At 43.4% G+C, this 19374-nt stretch overlaps 1 protein-coding gene across 4 annotated transcripts in view; it reads right to left on the bottom strand.

Annotated features, from left to right (window-relative positions):
- Scp2 (sterol carrier protein 2) overlaps positions 1 to 19374 on the bottom strand; it is an 87869-nt gene that overhangs the window by 44609 nt on the left and 23886 nt on the right. For 2 of the 4 annotated variants that reach the window (XM_040757008.1, XM_040757006.1), the window contains exons 10-13: positions 13971 to 14057; positions 12769 to 12919; positions 10360 to 10507; positions 2201 to 2374 (exon numbers count right to left, since the gene is read on the bottom strand). In XM_040757008.1, the coding sequence (XP_040612942.1) occupies positions 2201 to 2374; positions 10360 to 10507; positions 12769 to 12919; positions 13971 to 14057 (560 nt within the window). The remainder of the gene's footprint in view (positions 1 to 2200; positions 2375 to 10359; positions 10508 to 12768; positions 12920 to 13970; positions 14058 to 19374) is intronic. The other 2 variants (XM_040757007.1, XM_013114932.3) reach the window with 2 other exon arrangements.

Raw genomic sequence — 19374 nt, 5'->3', positions numbered from 1 at the left:
TGAGGTCTGTATGTATTGTTACCTGTTGCTCCCAGCGGGTGTCCCTTGGAAAAGGATAAAAACTTGTGAGGTCTGTATGTATTGTTACCTGTTGCTCCCAGCGGGTGTCCCTTGGAAAAGGATAAAAACTTGTGAGGTCTGTATGTATTGTTACCTGTTGCTCCCAGCGGGTGTCCCTTGGAAAAGGATAAAAACTTGTGAGGTCTGTATGTATTGTTACCTGTTGCTCCCAGCGGGTGTCCCTTGGAAAAGGATAAAAACTTGTGAGGTCTGTATGTATTGTTACCTGTTGCTCCCAGCGGGTGTCCCTTGGAAAAGGATAAAAACTTGTGAGGTCTGTATGTATTGTTACCTGTTGCTCCCAGCGGGTGTCCCTTGGAAAAGGATAAAAACTTGTGAGGTCTGTATGTATTGTTACCTGTTGCTCCCAGCGGGTGTCCCTTGGAAAAGGATAAAAACTTGTGAGGTCTGTATGTATTGTTACCTGTTGCTCCCAGCGGGTGTCCCTTGGAAAAGGATAAAAACTTGTGAGGTCTGTATGTATTGTTACCTGTTGCTCCCAGCGGGTGTCCCTTGGAAAAGGATAAAAACTTGTGAGGTCTGTATGTATTGTTACCTGTTGCTCCCAGCGGGTGTCCCTTGGAAAAGGATAAAAACTTGTGAGGTCTGTATGTATTGTTACCTGTTGCTCCCAGCGGGTGTCCCTTGGAAAAGGATAAAAACTTGTGAGGTCTGTATGTATTGTTACCTGTTGCTCCCAGCGGGTGTCCCTTGGAAAAGGATAAAAACTTGTGAGGTCTGTATGTATTGTTACCTGTTGCTCCCAGCGGGTGTCCCTTGGAAAAGGATAAAAACTTGTGAGGTCTGTATGTATTGTTACCTGTTGCTCCCAGCGGGTGTCCCTTGGAAAAGGATAAAAACTTGTGAGGTCTGTATGTATTGTTACCTGTTGCTCCCAGCGGGTGTCCCTTGGAAAAGGATAAAAACTTGTGAGGTCTGTATGTATTGTTACCTGTTGCTCCCAGCGGGTGTCCCTTGGAAAAGGATAAAAACTTGTGAGGTCTGTATGTATTGTTACCTGTTGCTCCCAGCGGGTGTCCCTTGGAAAAGGATAAAAACTTGTGAGGTCTGTATGTATTGTTACCTGTTGCTCCCAGCGGGTGTCCCTTGGAAAAGGATAAAAACTTGTGAGGTCTGTATGTATTGTCACCTGTTGCTCCCAGCGGGTGTCCCTTGGAAAAGGATAAAAACTTGTGAGGTCTGTATGTATTGTTACCTGTTGCTCCCAGCGGGTGTCCCTTGGAAAAGGATAAAAACTTGTGAGGTCTGTATGTATTGTTACCTGTTGCTCCCAGCGGGTGTCCCTTGGAAAAGGATAAAAACTTGTGAGGTCTGTATGTATTGTTACCTGTTGCTCCCAGCGGGTGTCCCTTGGAAAAGGATAAAAACTTGTGAGGTCTGTATGTATTGTTACCTGTTGCTCCCAGCGGGTGTCCCTTGGAAAAGGATAAAAACTTGTGAGGTCTGTATGTATTGTTACCTGTTGCTCCCAGCGGGTGTCCCTTGGAAAAGGATAAAAACTTGTGAGGTCTGTATGTATTGTCACCTGTTGCTCCCAGCGGGTGTCCCTTGGAAAAGGATAAAAACTTGTGAGGTCTGTATGTATTGTCACCTGTTGCTCCCAGCGGGTGTCCCTTGGAAAAGGATAAAAACTTGTGAGGTCTGTATGTATTGTTACCTGTTGCTCCCAGCGGGTGTCCCTTGGAAAAGGATAAAAACTTGTGAGGTCTGTATGTATTGTTACCTGTTGCTCCCAGCGGGTGTCCCTTGGAAAAGGATAAAAACTTGTGAGGTCTGTATGTATTGTTACCTGTTGCTCCCAGCGGGTGTCCCTTGGAAAAGGATAAAAACTTGTGAGGTCTGTATGTATTGTTACCTGTTGCTCCCAGCGGGTGTCCCTTGGAAAAGGATAAAAACTTGTGAGGTCTGTATGTATTGTTACCTGTTGCTCCCAGCGGGTGTCCCTTGGAAAAGGATAAAAACTTGTGAGGTCTGTATGTATTGTTACCTGTTGCTCCCAGCGGGTGTCCCTTGGAAAAGGATAAAAACTTGTGAGGTCTGTATGTATTGTTACCTGTTGCTCCCAGCGGGTGTCCCTTGGAAAAGGATAAAAACTTGTGAGGTCTGTATGTATTGTTACCTGTTGCTCCCAGCGGGTGTCCCTTGGAAAAGGATAAAAACTTGTGAGGTCTGTATGTATTGTCACCTGTTGCTCCCAGCGGGTGTCCCTTGGAAATGAGCCCACCACTAGGGTTTATGACCCACTTTCCTCCGTAAGTGTTATCGCCTCTGTCAACCAGTGTTCCACCTTGCCCTACGGGAGAAAGAAGTTAACATTCACAAATGTTAAAAAAAAAAAAAGTTGGACACGAGGCATATTTACCTAACTTTTTCATATAGCCAAGGATTTCTTAATATAAACATTTCTTAAGAGCTTAATAATTTGTTGCAAATGCTTCTAATGTTGAGTAATGATATTGAGCAATAAAGGCTTATCCTTCAAAAATGTCCTACATGAAACAAAGCATTTACTAGTTCCTAATAACCCTGTAGCTTCCAAAATTGCTCCAACTGTAACAGAGAGGCAGAAAAGAACTAATATGATCAAAACAAATAATCTCAATATTTTAACTGAAAATTATAGTTTCAAAATTCATGTTTCCAAATGCATTTATTTCTCTCTGGTTTCAGCTGTATTACTGTGTGGTATATATATTTTTTTTTTAATTAAAAAAATAGCATGCTGATCATGATGGCACACGCCTTCAATCCCAGCACTCGGGAGGCAGAGACAGGTGGATCTCTGTGAGTTAGGAGCCAGCCTGGTCTACAGAGCGAGTTCCAGGGCAGCAAAGGCTACACAAAGAAACCCTGTCTCAAAAAAACAAAACAAAGGGCAGGACTGGAAGTGTGGCTCAGTGGTAGAGTGCTTACTTAGCATGTTCATGTCCTAGTGTTTGATTGCAGCACCACAAAAAACAAACAGAAATTCACTTTCATAAAACTCAGGAGAAAGACTGAAAACCCTGATGAGCCATAAAGGTTAAAAAAAGAAAACAAAGCATTGTTTCACAGTCACAGGAGTGGTGCTCAGGCCTTTTATCATGGCACAGAGGCAGGCAGTGCTTTGTGTGACTGAGGCTAACCTGGTCTACATATTGAGTTCCAGACCAGCCAAGGCTATGTAGTGAAACCCTGTCTCAAACTAAAACCCAAACAGAAAACAACTACAAATTTATTTCACATGCTTGGTGGTGGCCTCCCCATTGCCTGTTAATGATTTTTTTCGCTGTTTTGTGATGGTTACAAAATAAATAAAAGTTCATGGATTATATAAAATATTCCTCCAATGCTTTTCTGATCACACAACAAGATCTGGGAGCCCCAGATGTGATGATAATGGTATGGGTGCTGCCCAGATAACAGTATGCAGAGTAGCCACAGCACCGTGGAGACAAGGAAGGAAAAGAGTTTGAGAAAGTGGGAACAAGGAAGATAGCCCTGAACAAACCATATGGGGTTCTAGACACATGACCTGAGAGAAAAATGAACCTAGAGTGCTTGACAAAGGAGGGAAGCTGGGCGTTGGTGGCGCACACCTTTAATCCCAGCACTTGGGAAGCAGAGGCAGGGGTATCTCTGTGAGTTTGAAGCCAGCCTGCTCTACAGAGTGAGTTCCAGGACAGATGGGGCTACACAGAGAAACCCTGTCTCGAAAAACAAACAAAAAATAGGAAAGGAGAAGAAAAAGGAGGCAATGTGGTTGCAGGAGAGTAGTCACAGAGAGAAGAGGCTGGGGTCACACAGGTCAGGAGTAAAAAGACAGAATTCAGCCTGTGCCTCTGTGAGAGAGAAACTAGCAGGCTTGGAAAAAAGGAACCACACTGACCTGCTTCTAACACAACCATTCTGCTTTGGACCTAGAGAAGAGACTGAAGGAATCCAAGCAGACTCAGGGCCAGCTGTGACGTGACCACAACCAAAGAAACTGTGCTGGCAGTGACAAAATCTGGCAAGAAGAGGTACATGCAGATTTATTTGAAGGCAGGTCCAGCGTCACCAGGACTGGATGATGGATTCGGTGGGGGCGGTGTGAAAAGGATGACTCAAGATTGATTCTGCAGAGGCTGGAAGGACGGCTCGCAGTTAAGGCCACCTGTTGCTCTTGCAACAAGTTTGGTTCCCAGAAACAAACTTGGGCAGCTGACACTATCCTGTAACCAAGGAATCCAACAGCCTCTTCTGGCCTTTGTGTGTAGACCTACACATGTGTGCACACATGCACAGTGGGTGAACACACACGCATGAATAATAAATAAATCTTTAAGAAGAATGATTCTAGTTTTCCAATGTGATATCCAACTGGAGGATATCAAGCAGAGTTTGGGAAATATTAGCAGTTCTATTCTGAACTTAGGTTTGAGACGATGACAAGCCATCAAAAAGCAAATAAAACAGCACACACACACACACACACGCATGCACGCACACACACACGCATGCACGCACGCATGCACACACACACGCATGCACGCACGCACGCAAACACACACACGCGCGCACACACACACGCATGCACGCACACACGCACGCATGCACATGCATGCACGCACGCACGCACATACACATACATACGCGTGCACGCACACAAACACACACGCACGCACACACACACACACACACACACACACACTGTGACACCCTGAAAAGTAGGCAGCTTGCTCGCTGAATCTAGATTTCAGGGAAGCATTCAGAGTTGGGATACGAACCTGAAAGTCATCATCACGTATGATATTTAACTGGGTTTTGGTTCCAAAGCACAATCTCCACAGTACTCTTTTCTCCACAGTGCTCCTCCCTCACAGTGCTCCTTCCTCTCACAGTGCTCCTTCCCTCACAGTGCTCCTCCCTCACAGTGCTCCTTCCCTCACAGTGCTCCTTCCCTCACAGTGCTCCTCCCTCACAGTGCTCCTCCCTCACAGTGCTCCTCCCTCACAGTGCTCCTCCCTCACAGTGCTCCTTCCCTCACAGTGCTCCTTCCCTCACAGTGCTCCTTCCCTCACAGTGCTCCTCCCTCACAGTGCTCTTCTCCTGTGGCCACCACTGAAGCCTTGTATACAATGCTAGTTATAGCAACCAGACGACTGGAAAGCAAACAAAAGCAGGAAGATCAGCAAGGGACATCTTGGGAAAGCCGCTATACAGGGCAAATTCCAGTTGTAATTTTTCAGGCTGTCCTTAGCAATTCTGCACAGGGGAGCAGTTATCCTGGGACAGCACAGCATGGCAAAACAAGGCAGTGTCAGCACTACAGAACTAAGTCTGCCCCCTTCCTCTCCACCCCACCCCACCTTTGGCTTTTTCAGACAGTCTCAAGTAGCCCAGACTAGCCTTGAACTCCTGGTCCTCCTGTCTCTGCCTCCCAAGTGGTGGGATTACAGGTGTACATCACACTGAAACCCCACCTTTCTACCCAACAGGACCAGGAAAAGAAATTCCACAGGTTTAGTAGCAAGCAAATAAGGCCACAGTAGAGAGGGCCAGAGCAGAGCCCCCTCCCTGATCCTGAGTGAGACTTATGTAAGTCTGAGGCTCACTCCTGAGCTATGGATGCACAGGATGGCCCCAAATCAACACAGCACAGCCCTGGCTCGGGAACTAAACATGGGCATCAGCAGCCACCTCAGAAGGCAAGACAGAACTCATCACGACTAACAGTGGAGCTGGGTCAAGAACTCAGTCAGTAAACATGTAAGTATGCAGACTGAGTGTAACCCCCAGTACCCACATAAAAAGCTGGATTTAGTATGTGTGCTTGTAATCCTTGTGCTGGGGAGGCAGAGACAGGTGGGTTGATTCCTGGGGCTCACTGGCTGTCCCACCTAACCTAAAACTGATAAGCCCAGATAATCCTGAGACTTGATACTGGAGGTTGATGCCTGGCTTCTACACGTGCCCCACCATTCGTTTCCAGAGGAAACTGGATACAGTCACATTCATGCTGCCCAATGCCATCTACAATTATTCCACAAACAGCTGACACCCGATGGGGAAAGGCCATCAGTGGATGCCAAACCCCAGAGTCAGCATTACAAAGGTATCAAGGACTTTCAGATTGATACTGCAAGGTGGAGGAGACACACTAGAAACAAAACACCAAGACAGGAATTCTCAGCAGAGCCAGGAAGCCAGACAGTGAATCCCATAGAAACTTGAAAAGTGAAATCTTTGAGTTGAAACACTAAATCCAGATGTGGAGGTGCACGCCCAGGATGCTAGCCCACAGGGTGCAGGGCCAGAGGCACAAGGTCAAGGCCAGCTCCTTAGCAGCAAGCTCCAGACAAGCTGCACAGAACGGCCTTGTCGCTTTGTTCCTTTGTTTTTGTTTTTCTCATTATTAGAGCCTGAACTCAGGGTCTCCAGCATGTGAGGCAAGCAATGTGCCTACTAAGCTATATCGCCAGTCTGAGATCTGTCTCCAAAAAGAAAAAAGGAGAAAAAAGAGGACATCCTATCACTCTGGAGACTGAAGCCAGAAGATGGCCATGTGATCAAGGCTAACAAGACTGCCAAAAAAAAAAAAAAAAGAAAGAAATTCTTTCAATTAAAAGAGAGAGAGAGAGAAGAAGAAGAAGAAGAAGAAGAAGAAGAAGAAGAAGAAGAAGAAGAAGAAGAAGAAGAAGAAGAAGAAGAAGAAGAAGAAGAAGAAGAAGAAGAAGAAGAAGAAGAAGTCGTCTTACTCCAGTGGCTTAGAGCAGAAAGGGAATTTAAAAAATTAAAAAATGAACAGATTTGCATGTCCCCAGGTTTGATCATTAACTCTACAGAAACAAAACTAAAAAGAAAGTGTTCCACAGACTTGTGGGATAATAGCAAAAGCTCTAAAACAGACATCACTGTAAGGGCACACGCCTTTAATCCCAGCACTCAGGAGGCAGAGGCAGTAGGACTTCTGAGAGTTCAAGGCCAGTGTAGTCTACAGAGTGAATTCCAGGTCAGTCAGGGCTGTGTACTGAGAGCCTGTCTCAAAGGGGGGCAGGAGGCAGAGAGACAGAGAGAGGACCTTGGAACATTCAGCTCTAAATGCGATGTTGCTATCAAATCCCTTCCAACAGGATGGGGTAACCCACCCACTCACCCCCCACACCTCTGAGGAAGAGGAAAAAGTGTAAGATCCAGAGGGGATGAAGGATGGAGAGAAAACAAGCCTCTGTAACCCAATATGATCAAAGCGCATAAGAACCCAGAGAGACTGCTGCAGGGCCTGCACAGGTCTGCACCACGGTCTGTGAGCAGAGATTATCTTTCAATTTAGTGTTTTTATGGTATTCCTCAGTGGTTCCCTGATTCTTGTGATTTCTCTTAGACACTTTTACTTCTGTTTATTTGCCTTGTCCAACTCCAAGGTGATAGTTTTTGTTTTATCTTACTATATTTTATTTAGTTATATTTTTAAAAAAAAACTATAGACACAGGTCTTGCAGAGGACCCAGGCTTGGTTCCTAGGAGTTCACAACAGCTTTTAACTCTAGTTCCATGGAATCCAACGCCCTCTTCTGGCCTGTACATACAAACATGCAGGCAAAACACAGAGAATAAAAATAAGAAACAACACAGGTCTTGTGTTGGGAGCCTGACAGATCCAAGGCTCTCTCAGAGGCCCTGATTAAAGGACAAAAGCAATGCTAATACTGTGTCCTTGGACAGGGCAGACTTGGCAGGTCCAGTCTGGGATGGAGACAGACCCTCAAGGGAGGGTTTTGGTTCCTGGGAACCTGGCTCTTTCCCCCAGAAGAGATTGGAGTTATCAGTTTCAAGGATGCTGTATGCTGGATCTGTGATGTAATTGCAATCTCCCATGTTCCTTTTATACAACATGGTTTGACTAGCTCTTTGCTGACTGTGTTCATTTCCCCCTACAAATTATATATAAGATGCTATACTTTTTAATAAACATCTTTGCCAGGAGCCATGCTTGTACAAGACCTCCTGTTCCCAAACTTTCTTGTCTTCTTTAATTTATCATCCTTTGGTCCTCCTCTCAGGAACCTGTCACTGAAGAAAACCCTGCCAGTCCAGGTCAGTCTTGGGCTGAGAGATGGCTCAGTGGGGAAAGTATTTCCATTCAAACATGAGAACCTGGATTTGAAACCCCAAAGCCCATGTAAATGCCCAGCATGAATCTATAACCCTAGTGCTCCTAAAGCAAAGGGGAAGTGGAGACTGGAGAACCTCGGGATGCTTGTAGGGTGCACAGCCATGACCAATAAGAGGAAGACGTTGTCTCAAACATAGAAATTGTCCTCTGACCTCCACAAGCATTCTGTAACACACACACACACACACACACACACACACACGCACACACAATCTTTAAGAATGAAGTAATAAAAATTATAAATATCTAGGTAAGTATAAAAGACTTTTTCCTCTTCATGTCTTCAAAAATGATGAAAGCAATAATTATTTCATCATGTTAATATTTTCAACATAAACAGATGCAATATGTATGACAACTACAAAAATGGAGTCAGTGGAGGCAAAGAGGAGTCGGTTAATCAGCTAATACGGAGGTGAGGTTTCTTCCTTGCTTTGAAGAGGCACAATATTAGTTACAAAGAGACTGAAGGTTAAAGCCACACCATGACCTTGGAGCAGTAGTTCTTAACTGGGGAGATTTTACCACAGGGATGTCAACAGACATTTTTGGTTGTCACAACTGTGGGAGGCATCTGCAGCATGTTATGGGCAGAAGGCCAAGAACACTCACTGCTGAACACCCCAAAAGCGCAAGTTCTACCACAGACTAACAGACTGGGCTCAAATGCCAACAGTCCTGAGGCTGTCCTATTAGCAGCCTCTAGAGAAGGAAAAGAAGCAGAGGGGCTAAGGAGGTAGCTAACTTTGTAAAGTGTCACAACTTGGAAAATAGAAGCAAAACAACCAGAAGTTCAAGGTCATTGTTGGGCTAGCCTGGGGGAAGGGGGGAGCCTATGAGATGGCTCAGCAGGGAAATGCTCATGATGCAAGCCTGATCCAGGAACCCACACAAAGGGGGAAAGACAAAGGCAGTTCCAGGATGCTTTCCTTACATGCAATATGCCATGTGCACACCACAATACACACAATAATCATAAACTATTTACAAAAATCTGAAAAGAGATCAAGCCAAAAAGCTAGTAGATACATTTAAAAAGTACACTACAAATGTTCAAATAATGCAAAAGAAGACAGTAGGACAACGGGAAGAAAAAGCACAGAACATAAGCAGAAAACATAATAAAACAGTCAATCTAAACCATATGTACACAGAAGGCTATGTTCTTGGACTAAAAGAAAATATTCACAACATAAATGTTTATCATTGACCTATATCAAGAATGTATATGAAGTATATATATATATATATTAATATTATGATAAATACATATATATATATTCTTACAATACAATAAAGACAAATAACAGACAACCAAAGGGCAGAGATTTAAATAAAGTCATGACACACGATACATAAAAAGAAGGTAAATGAGGGGCTGGAGAGATGATGGCTCAGCAGTTAAATATATGCACTGCTCTTCTCCAGAAGACCCAAGTTTGATTCCTAACACCCACATAGGGTAACTCACAACCAGCTGTAACTCCAGTCCTAGGGGATCCAGCGCTCTCTGCTGGACTCCATGAGCACCTGAAGTCCCACATTCACTTACTCACACACAAGTACCGACAGATACACACAATTAAAGATAATATAAATCTTTTTTTAAGAAAATAAATGAATGACCAATAAGCCCATAAAAAGATTTTCAACATCACTAGTCAAGAGGAATATGCAAATTAAGACTAAAATAAGATACAATGATATTCTCTTGAGCATGCCTGAAGTGAAGCAACTGAAATTCACACACTACCAACAGTATTTTTTAGAAGAGGAACCCTTCACATCCCACCAATTAGGCTTTCTATTTTCCTTTCTTCAAGGCTTTATCTAAACACAAATTTAAAAATACTTGGGATTGTAGATCTAATAAATCCTCTTTAAAATCTAACAGTACACTCTAAGTACTGATTTGCATAATGTACATGAAGCATATGCCCTGTTATGCCAGGGCTGATGTTATCAAAGATTAGATATCCTAAAAAACTTTCCTATCAAAACTTCTTACATCTCAAATTGCACAGTGTGGCAGAGCCAATGTCCAGGGAAAATGCAATTAGAGATTTCTACTGTTTAATGATGAAAGGGAAGCCCTCTCGTTGGAATTTACACAGGCAAGGAGCCCTCTTCCAAGACGCTACCTTCTGGACAAAGCCCCAGCGCTTCGTAGGTGAGGAGCTCATTGGCAGAAAAGCAGTCATGGAGCTCTATCACATCAACATCGTCTGGAGTCAGACCGGATTTCTCATAGCACCTCCTGGCAGCTTCTTTACTCATGTCAAAGCCAACCTAGAGCCAAAAATCCATTCAGGAGTGAGTAAGGGGCCAAGGGGTGTAAGGGTGACACATGCATAACAGTAAAAGTTCAAAATACCACATACATCGACATCTCAGCTGATTCTGCATTATATAAAAAGTCTAAATAAAATGATATCCAAAAAAGAAGAATGTACATATTGAATTTTATACCATAAACTACAAAAGTTTAAATAAGATATTGAAAAAGGACTTAGAGTCTCTGAGTGTCTATCTTGGCTGTTATATGGAATTATAATGTACAGTTGTACTGGTTAAAGAAAAATTTTAATACATCATGAATCAGACACAGTGAAAAATATGGAACAATTTCTATAGGAAAACACGCAAACTTCTTTTAGAAGATCATAGAGGATTCAAATCACTTTTGTGCAGATCATGTTCAATTTCTATTCAAGGAATAAAACAGAAATATAAAATGTGCTATGAATATAATCTACATGCCATAACCCAACTTTATGATGTTGGCTTTGCTGGTCAGTATCCCAGTGCTATGACAAAATACCTAAGAAAACAGCTGATGAGCAGGAAAGCTTTTAGGCAGCTTTCATGCAGCCCAGACTAGCCTCAGATGCACTGTGCAGCTGAAGATGACCTTGTCCTGTTCCTCCTGCCTTACTTCTCAAGTGCTGAGAGTACAGGTGTGTGCAGCCAAGCCAAGACCACATGGAAATACAGATTAATAGAGCTAGCCAATAAGAAGCCCTAGACATCAGCCAACAGTTTAGAATGCATAGTCTCTATGTATTGATTTGGGGCTGAAGCAGCAGCAGGACCTGGCGGGACAAGAAAACTCCAGCAGCACACTACCTCAAAACACTGCTGGATCAGGGACTAAATCTGTAATACAAGAGCTTATGGAGAACATTTTAGGACCAAACTAAAGCACTGATTAAATTATATGGGCATTTCGCCAGGCGTTGGTGGCACACGCCTTTAATCCCAGCAGAGGCAGAGGCAGGCGGATCTCTGTGAGTTCGAGGCCAGCCTGGTCTACACAGCAAGTTCCAGGACAGCCTCCAAAGCCACAGAGAAACCCTGTCTCGAAAAACCAAAAAAAAAAAATTATATGGGCATTTCAAATTTGTAGCATGTTGTAAAAACTATTTTATAAACTAATTTTCCATCATAATTGTTTCTGTAGTTGAGGAGTGAATCTTCAATTGTTCAATTTACTTTAGGTCTGAAATCTTTTATTTTCCATTTAATAAGGGCACATGCCTTTAATTCTAGCACTTGGGAGGCAGAGGCTGTTGAATCTCTTGAGTTTGAGGCCAGCCTAGTCTAGAGAGAGTTCCTGGACAGTCAGGACTACATGGAAAAGCCTTCCTCAAAAAACCAAAAGAACAGCATGTCTACTAATTTAAAATACCATAGTCATGGCTCTGTCCTAAGTAGCATCTGATTAGCAATGTAGCTGAGGGTGGCCCTGAATTCCCGATTCTCCTTCCTCCACCTCCCAATTACAAGAGTGCAACAAGCTTATCTCCTTCACATATCCTTAAGGAAGGGTGTGGTCCTTTAAAAGAAAATGACCCCCAAAGGGAGTGATACTATAAAGAGGTGTGTCCTTGTCAAAGTATGTATGACATTGTTGGAGGAAGTATCACTGTAGAGGTGGGCTTTGAGGTATCATATGCTCAAGATACCAGCCCATGTCTCAGTCCACTTCCTGTTGCCTTCTGCTCATGATGTAACCAGCTCCATGTCTGCCTGCATGCTGCCATGCTCCCTGCCATGATGAAAATGGACTGAACCTCTGAACTGTAAGCCACCATGTCAATTGAATGTTTTCTTTTATAAGAGTTGCCATGGTTGTGTTAGAGAGATGACTCAGTGGTTAAGAGCATTGACTGCTCTTCCAGAGGACCTGGGTTCAATTCCAAGCATCCACATGGCAGCTCACAACTCCAAGGTCCAACACCCTCACACAGGCATACATGCAGGCAAAACACCAATGCACATAGAAATAAAAATAAACAAATTATTTTTTTTAAGTTGTCAAGGCCATGGTGTCTCTTCACAGCAATAGAAACCCTAACTAAGACAATAGGCTATGTAAGAACCTTTAATGATCATGTTCTTATAAATAAGTACCTTCCAGAGCTAATGACAATAAAATGTTAGGTTGCAATTTAAAATAATATTTCCTTAATTTTAAAATTAATAATTTATAATTAAATTAATATTTAAAAATAATTTTCCTTGATTTTAAAAAAGAATCTCAAATATACCATTTTAATAATGCTTTTTTCTTCAAATGTGCTTGGCAAGTCAGTCATCATCTCCTGTGCCACAATTTCCACAGCTTTGGCTTGCAGGCCATACTTCTTTACAAATTCTTCACTAGACACAATTGCTGCCGCGGCACCATCTGAGGTGGGACTAGGAGGAAGTGAAAATAATTACTTACTCCAACACCATCTCCTAGGGGTTCAGACTGGGAACTAGGGGAGGGAAGAGCAAGTTTGTCTCCTGGCCAAGCCACAGTCTTCTCTCTGGTGTTAAATTGCACATGCATCCCACTGAGGCTGAGCCTCTAGCAAGCCCTCAAATGGCCCTCATGATCAGGCTGCAGTCTCTCCCTCAAGTTCTCACGGAAGGAATCCTAGATATGCCTCCACTGATGCATGAGGAAATTCTGGAGACCTTCTGTGGCGTGAGACTAAAAGGCTGTTTCCCGTGTTCGTGCTGTGAAGATACTACGATGGACTCACACCACTCCAGCCTCGCTCTATCCCAGAGAGCTCAGTCTGGAATTCCCTTAGAAGCTGGGGCAGAAAAGAATGGGCATGCTAAAAAGTCCAGAGTTAAGAGCCTCGAGATCTGGACACAGATCCACAGTAAGCTGTGAAGCTAGGTGACCCACACAAGAGGCCCTCGCTGAGTTGGAAAAGATTTTCTAAGTGGGCTGTCCTTCAGACTCACAGGGGACAGCTGACCCATTTTTTTCAACTGCATCCCAGACAGTATCTCCAGAGACTACACAGAACTCATAGTTTTCAAGAGGTGACTGTGAGCATCATTAAAGCTATTATTCCTTCATTTCATATCTATCACAGAGAAAAATTTTCTGTATTAGAAGTCTACCAGGAAAACAAACACTCCAAGAACCTTGGGGGTGCCCAGGCCTCCTAAGGCACATTTTTCATGAATAAACCGAATACCCAAAGCAAATAGACATTACTAGAGAAGGAAGAAGTAAAACATATTTTTTTCTTGACAAGAGGGGATCCGCCTCAGAGCAGCAACAGGAAATAAGGGCACATGCTCAGGAAGTAGCCTGAGTGAGGCGACATTGAAAAGGTAACCCCGAGTGAGGCAACACTGGTAATTCTATAAAAGCTACATCGAGCCTACAGCTACCCACGGAGGGACAGGCAGGGCGGGGAGATCAGTTGCTTATGCGTAGGAAATGTTAACATGCTTTTCTTACCAGCATTGCAAGACGGTCAGAAAATCAAAAATCTTTTTTGATTTCATTATTTCTTCTAAGCTGTACTCATCTTGGAACTGGGAATACCTAAATACAAGATAAGTAGTTACAAGATGTAAGGAAGCAACTGTAATTTTTCTTGAAGTCCAGTGTTACAGAAATATGTGAATTTTCTTTTCACAACCCACAAACTTACATAAAAGAAGTTTCAACCTTAAAGTCATTTGAATGAAGTTCTTAAAATAAAGGGGAAAAACATTCCGAAATCATATATTGTATATTAAAACCGCCTGTCCTAGTTGGGAATGGTGGCACATGCCCAGAACTAACACTATGCTTGGCACTAACTATACTTGGCATTAGCACTCAGGAGGAGGGAGCAGGAGGTTTAGAAGTTCAACGTCATCCTCAGCCACATAGTGAGTTCTGGGCCAACCTAGACTACTTGAAACAGTCTCAACAACAACAATAATAATAAAACCTGCCTGGGTTTTGTGATGGGTTCTAGGTGCAGAACTTCTAAAACCATTTCCTAAGCGATAGAACTGGCTCTGTTAGGCTAATAAGATGGCTGAAGCATGGCCCCTAGTCAATCATTTCCTCTCCACTCTTCTCTCCTCCCTGTCAGTCCCCTAGGAGGATCTCTCTCACTGTAGCCCAGGTTAGCCCTGAACTCTCCATTTTCCTGCCTCTACCTCAGCGCTAGAATTACAGGTGTGCACCACATACTGCTCCTTTGTGACCTTTAAGATAGGTATCTCCTCACCAAAGAGACCAACCACGTAGATTCAAGGTGTGATTTGAACCTGATCATCCTTAGCTGAAGAGAGGAAGGCTGGAAATTAAGTTCAATCATGTGTCCAGTGACTTATGGAGCATGCCCATATAACAAAGCCAACAAAAATTGTACACACAGAAGGGAGGGGAACACCTAGATGTACTGAGGAGGCCACGGTGAGGGTAACAGCCCCTCTCCGTCGGGAGAGAGCACAAAAACTCTACACTGGGACTCTCACAGTTAGGATCTCATGAATTCCAGACTGGACTCAAACTTTCGAGGTAGCCAAGGATGACTTTAAACTTCTGACCTTTCTACTGGGATAACAGGCATATGCCACCATGCTCTTTATAATGACATTATAGTCGCGAACACAGCACTTTCCTGAGTTCTATGTTATTCTAGAATCATAAACCTGAGGGGGTCACGGGAGCCCCTAGATTGTAGCCGGTAAGCCAGCAGTGTGGTGTGTTGGCCAGCTATCAGCAACAGGCATCTGAAGTAAGGTCAGTCTCCTGAAGGGCTGAAGCTGACATGCCAGCCCCAAGTAACAATGTACCCAGCTGGTGTTAACACCAGTTAGATGATAGAACAGAACACCTAATCCTTCCCCTGGTCAATTAGAAAATACTAGGCATTAATATTAAATGACTTGTGGTCAGTGAGGTCGGTGCAGGTAAAGGTTCCAGCCACTCAAATCTGGTAACGTTGAGTGCAATACCAGAGCCCACATAAAGATAAAAGGAGAGAACTGACTCTACAGAGTTGTTCACTGAACCCCATACACATGTCACACACATCATGCACACAGCACACAACAATAGTAAATTAATTAATTGCTAAATCAAATGACTTGCTGGCTAGGGATGTAGCTCAACTGGTAGTTGGGGTGGTTTGTTTCCTTTTACGACAGGGTTTCTTTATGTAGCCTGGCTGTCCTAGTACTTGCCTTGTAGACCAGGCTGGCCTCCAACTCACAGAGATCTGCCTGCCTCTTCCTCCCGAGTTCTGTGCATAAAGGCCTGTGCTAACACACCCAGCTAGAGTGCTTTTCTAGTATGTGTGAGGCCCTGGGTTCTCAGCACCACATAAACTGGGTATGGTGGCACATGTTAGTGATCCTAACATCCAGGATGCAGAGGCAGGAGGATCAGAAGCTCCACCTCATCCTCAGATACATATCCAGTTCAAGGACAGCCAGGACTACATGAGACCCTGTTTCTGAAACAAACAGAAAAATCATTGGCCTAGCACATGTGATGTCCCAGGTTCCATAAAAATAAAGTTAACTTTGACCATGACTAATTTTCTGAAACTACTTTATTTAAGCCATACCCTATGGGCAAAGAGACATGGATACATACTCTGTATGATTCCACAGTAGAGAAAAACATTCCGTTCTAATACTTACAGTACAATACAGACTACGACAGAGATGTTCTGTGGGTGGTATGGGAGCACACAGCTGTGCATTCATTCCAGATGCCCCAAAATAACTAGCAAAGGAAGAGAGGATTCCTGGCAGAAGTGGCAGCAGATGCAAAGCACCCGAAGTGAAAAAGTCCATCAAGACAGGCAGGAGGCCTTGACGTCTGGGAGGGGCGAGGAGGCGAGATGAAGAATGACCCAGGGCGAGAGCAGAAGAGCCCGTTTTATGGCGTTCCTATTTAACACTGAAAACAGCGAGGAACAGGGCACTACACTGGGCTGTGGCACAGTAAGACCCATATTTCAGCAGGAAAACTTGGTATGTACAAGGGATAGAAAAATGACATTATCAAAAGCAAATCAGCAAAGAGACGGAGGAGGGTAATTAGTTAGGACAAGAAATGAAAGATGGAGAAAAGGGATGACTTCCAAAGATAGTCAGTAAGGAGGCAGAACCCGTGAGGTCATCCCCAGCTGCGTATGGATGGAACACCGTGGGAGGTAGATTCAAAGGTGTTCTAGCTTTCTGTCTTAGATAACAAGGGATACTGGATGTCAGTGACCGTGATGAAGAACAGTGAAGGAAAATCAGGGTAGAGGGAAATGACAACGTCAGAGTAGACCCAATGGCTCTGAGGTACCTGTAGGACACCTAAGTGGAGCCAACCAGGAGAACTGTCAGACTAAGAGCGAAGGCTCAGGTGTCATAGGCCAGCTCCAGTCCTTCCTACTTATGGCAGATCCTCACCGCCTTTCAATAGCTTTGTATTTTGTGGGAATGTGCTCAAAAACAGGATTTTTGTTTTGTTTTGTTTTCTCTTTTGGAGTTAGGATCCCATGGAGCCCAGGCTGGCCTCAAACAAGATAAGTAACAGAGCGTGAATGGCCTTGTACTCCTGATGTTCCTGCCTCATCCCAGAAGAAGCCAAAATCTGCCTTTTGGAGTCCCAAAGCCAGAAAAGTGCACTGCTGTTAATTTCTCAACATTCCCAGAAATCAGAAGCATCTTTAGCAGTTCTCCAAGAACTAAAGATAAGTACATGAGTTCTACACATCTTCACAGGCTTCAGTCGCTCGCCCTAGCTCTGCTACTCAACACCAGCATTCCCACTGCATGCTAACTCTGTCCCAGGTACACTGCCCGAAACAGAATGGGGGAAGACGACGAGGAAGAGGAGAAGACAGAGAAAGAGGAAGAGTAGTAAGAGGTTCCTGCAAGGGTCAGGTCAGGCAAGGGAACAAACCATGGGAAGGTGAAAATGAAAAATCAGTTCAGTCTGACGTACTCGGCCAGACTGATTCAAAACTCTAGAAAGTCTGACGCCAGGCAGTTTATTGCCAGCATATTTAAACACAATATCATTTCAAAAAAGTTTCCAGCTGTAACACTATCCCTGATACACAAGGAGGCAATAATTGTATTGAAACTTAACTCAAAGTGCACGCCATTTCTTCCAAGAAGATGGGTTCTTGAGAGAGGCCACCTGTATTAGCTTAAGGGCCTAGGGAAGGGTCTGGCATGTTCTTGGTCATACAGACACTATAGAGGTCATGTGGACTGTTAACCACCTCTGGTTCTGGTTGTGGGAGCAGGGTGAACCCTGGCTGTACAGGGAATGTAAAGGCCATTTAGATTACTAGCCACCTCCAGTCCTGGTTGTAGGACTTTGATATGCCATGGTCCAACAGATAACACAGATTACCAAGCTATTAATCACCGAAAAACAGGTTGTACATCTTTGCCTTTGAAAGGACAATGCTGGGTGCTTAGCATTCCTGGTTTCCCCAGAGATCTGTGGGAGCAAGGACCTCATGCCCCCAACAGAAGCAGAGGAGGAGGCAGCCCCATGCATCATCTAAAGGATTCTAAACTCACCACATAAGCAATGGGATTCACCAGGACTTTCATAATAGCCTTAGGTTTTCTATAAAAGATGGGATTTGTCTTGGATCTTAGGAATGGAATTTGTCTCAGTTTCTTTTCCCACTGCTATGATAAAATAACCTGACAGGATGAGGGAAAAGGATTTATTTTAACTCATAATGTCCATCATGACAAGGAAATCAAAGCTGCAAGCTTGAAGCAGCCAATCCCATTCCATCCCAGGTTGGAAAGCAGAAAGGGATGAATGAATGTGATGGGATTGGTTCCCTCAACTTCCTGCGGCTGTGACTTCTCTGCAACGATGGGCCTGGAACTGTGTGTGAGCCAAAATAAAATCTCCCCTAAGTTACTTTTGTTACAAAGGCACAAAACGAAACCTAAGACAGAATCAGGTATGCCCTAAGAAACTGACAACAGCATGAAGAAGTACAAATGTGGGGTGATTTTTGTATGTGTGACATGAAAACGTCTCTGTTACAGGTCTACATTTGGTAAATGTGGCAAAGATAGTTCAGAAACAATTTTCTGATTACCTCTGTGCTAAGCATTAAGGACCCAGAGATAAGAAATGGCTTTTGCCCTTAAGGAATTTGTAATGTAGGAGGAGGAAATAAATAAATAGTTTGTAATCTAGGAGTAGGAAATACATAAATTGTTGGTAGTCTAGGAGGAGGAAATAAGTAAATAAGGGTATGAACCACTAAGCAGTCACAGAATGCTGGTGGACAACACATCTGAATACAGCCGATATCATTTTCTTCAGATTATTTTTAGCATATAAATAATTATATTGTTCTTCCAGGATAAGTTAATAGCATTAGAGTGACTGAAATCCATCTCAGTTATAAAATTAATATGCATTTAACAATTTTTTGCTTTGCAAAGAAATGAACCTAAGACCTCATATATGCTAATCATGATCTCCAGCACTAACCTGTATCATTAGCTCCAAGTAAATTTTTTAATACTTGTCACTTTTATTTTTATTTAAAAGAATCATTAAAGCCAGGTGGGACTTATTTACTTAGAAGGCTGATGCAGAAGGATTGCCACAAATTGGAGGCTGGCTAGGGCTACTCTCTCAAACTCTGTCTCCCCTCTCCAAAACAAACAACCCTAGAAACATAAATAAATAAATAAATAAATAAATAGCCATTAAGCTGTAATGGTATTTTAAGCATAAAGAAGCCAAGAACTAGAATTGCAAAAGCAGGCAAAGTATGAAAGTATGATTTGGGCATAATCCTTTAATTTATAAAAAAAAATTAAACATCCAGGCTGGAGAGATGACTCAGAGGTTAAGAGCACTGACT

This window comes from Mesocricetus auratus, unplaced genomic scaffold (assembly GCF_017639785.1).
Source record: "Mesocricetus auratus isolate SY011 unplaced genomic scaffold, BCM_Maur_2.0 Super-Scaffold_100014, whole genome shotgun sequence".
NCBI classification, from domain to species: Eukaryota; Metazoa; Chordata; class Mammalia; order Rodentia; family Cricetidae; genus Mesocricetus; species Mesocricetus auratus.
This window is presented reverse-complemented; position numbering and strand designations above follow the sequence as displayed.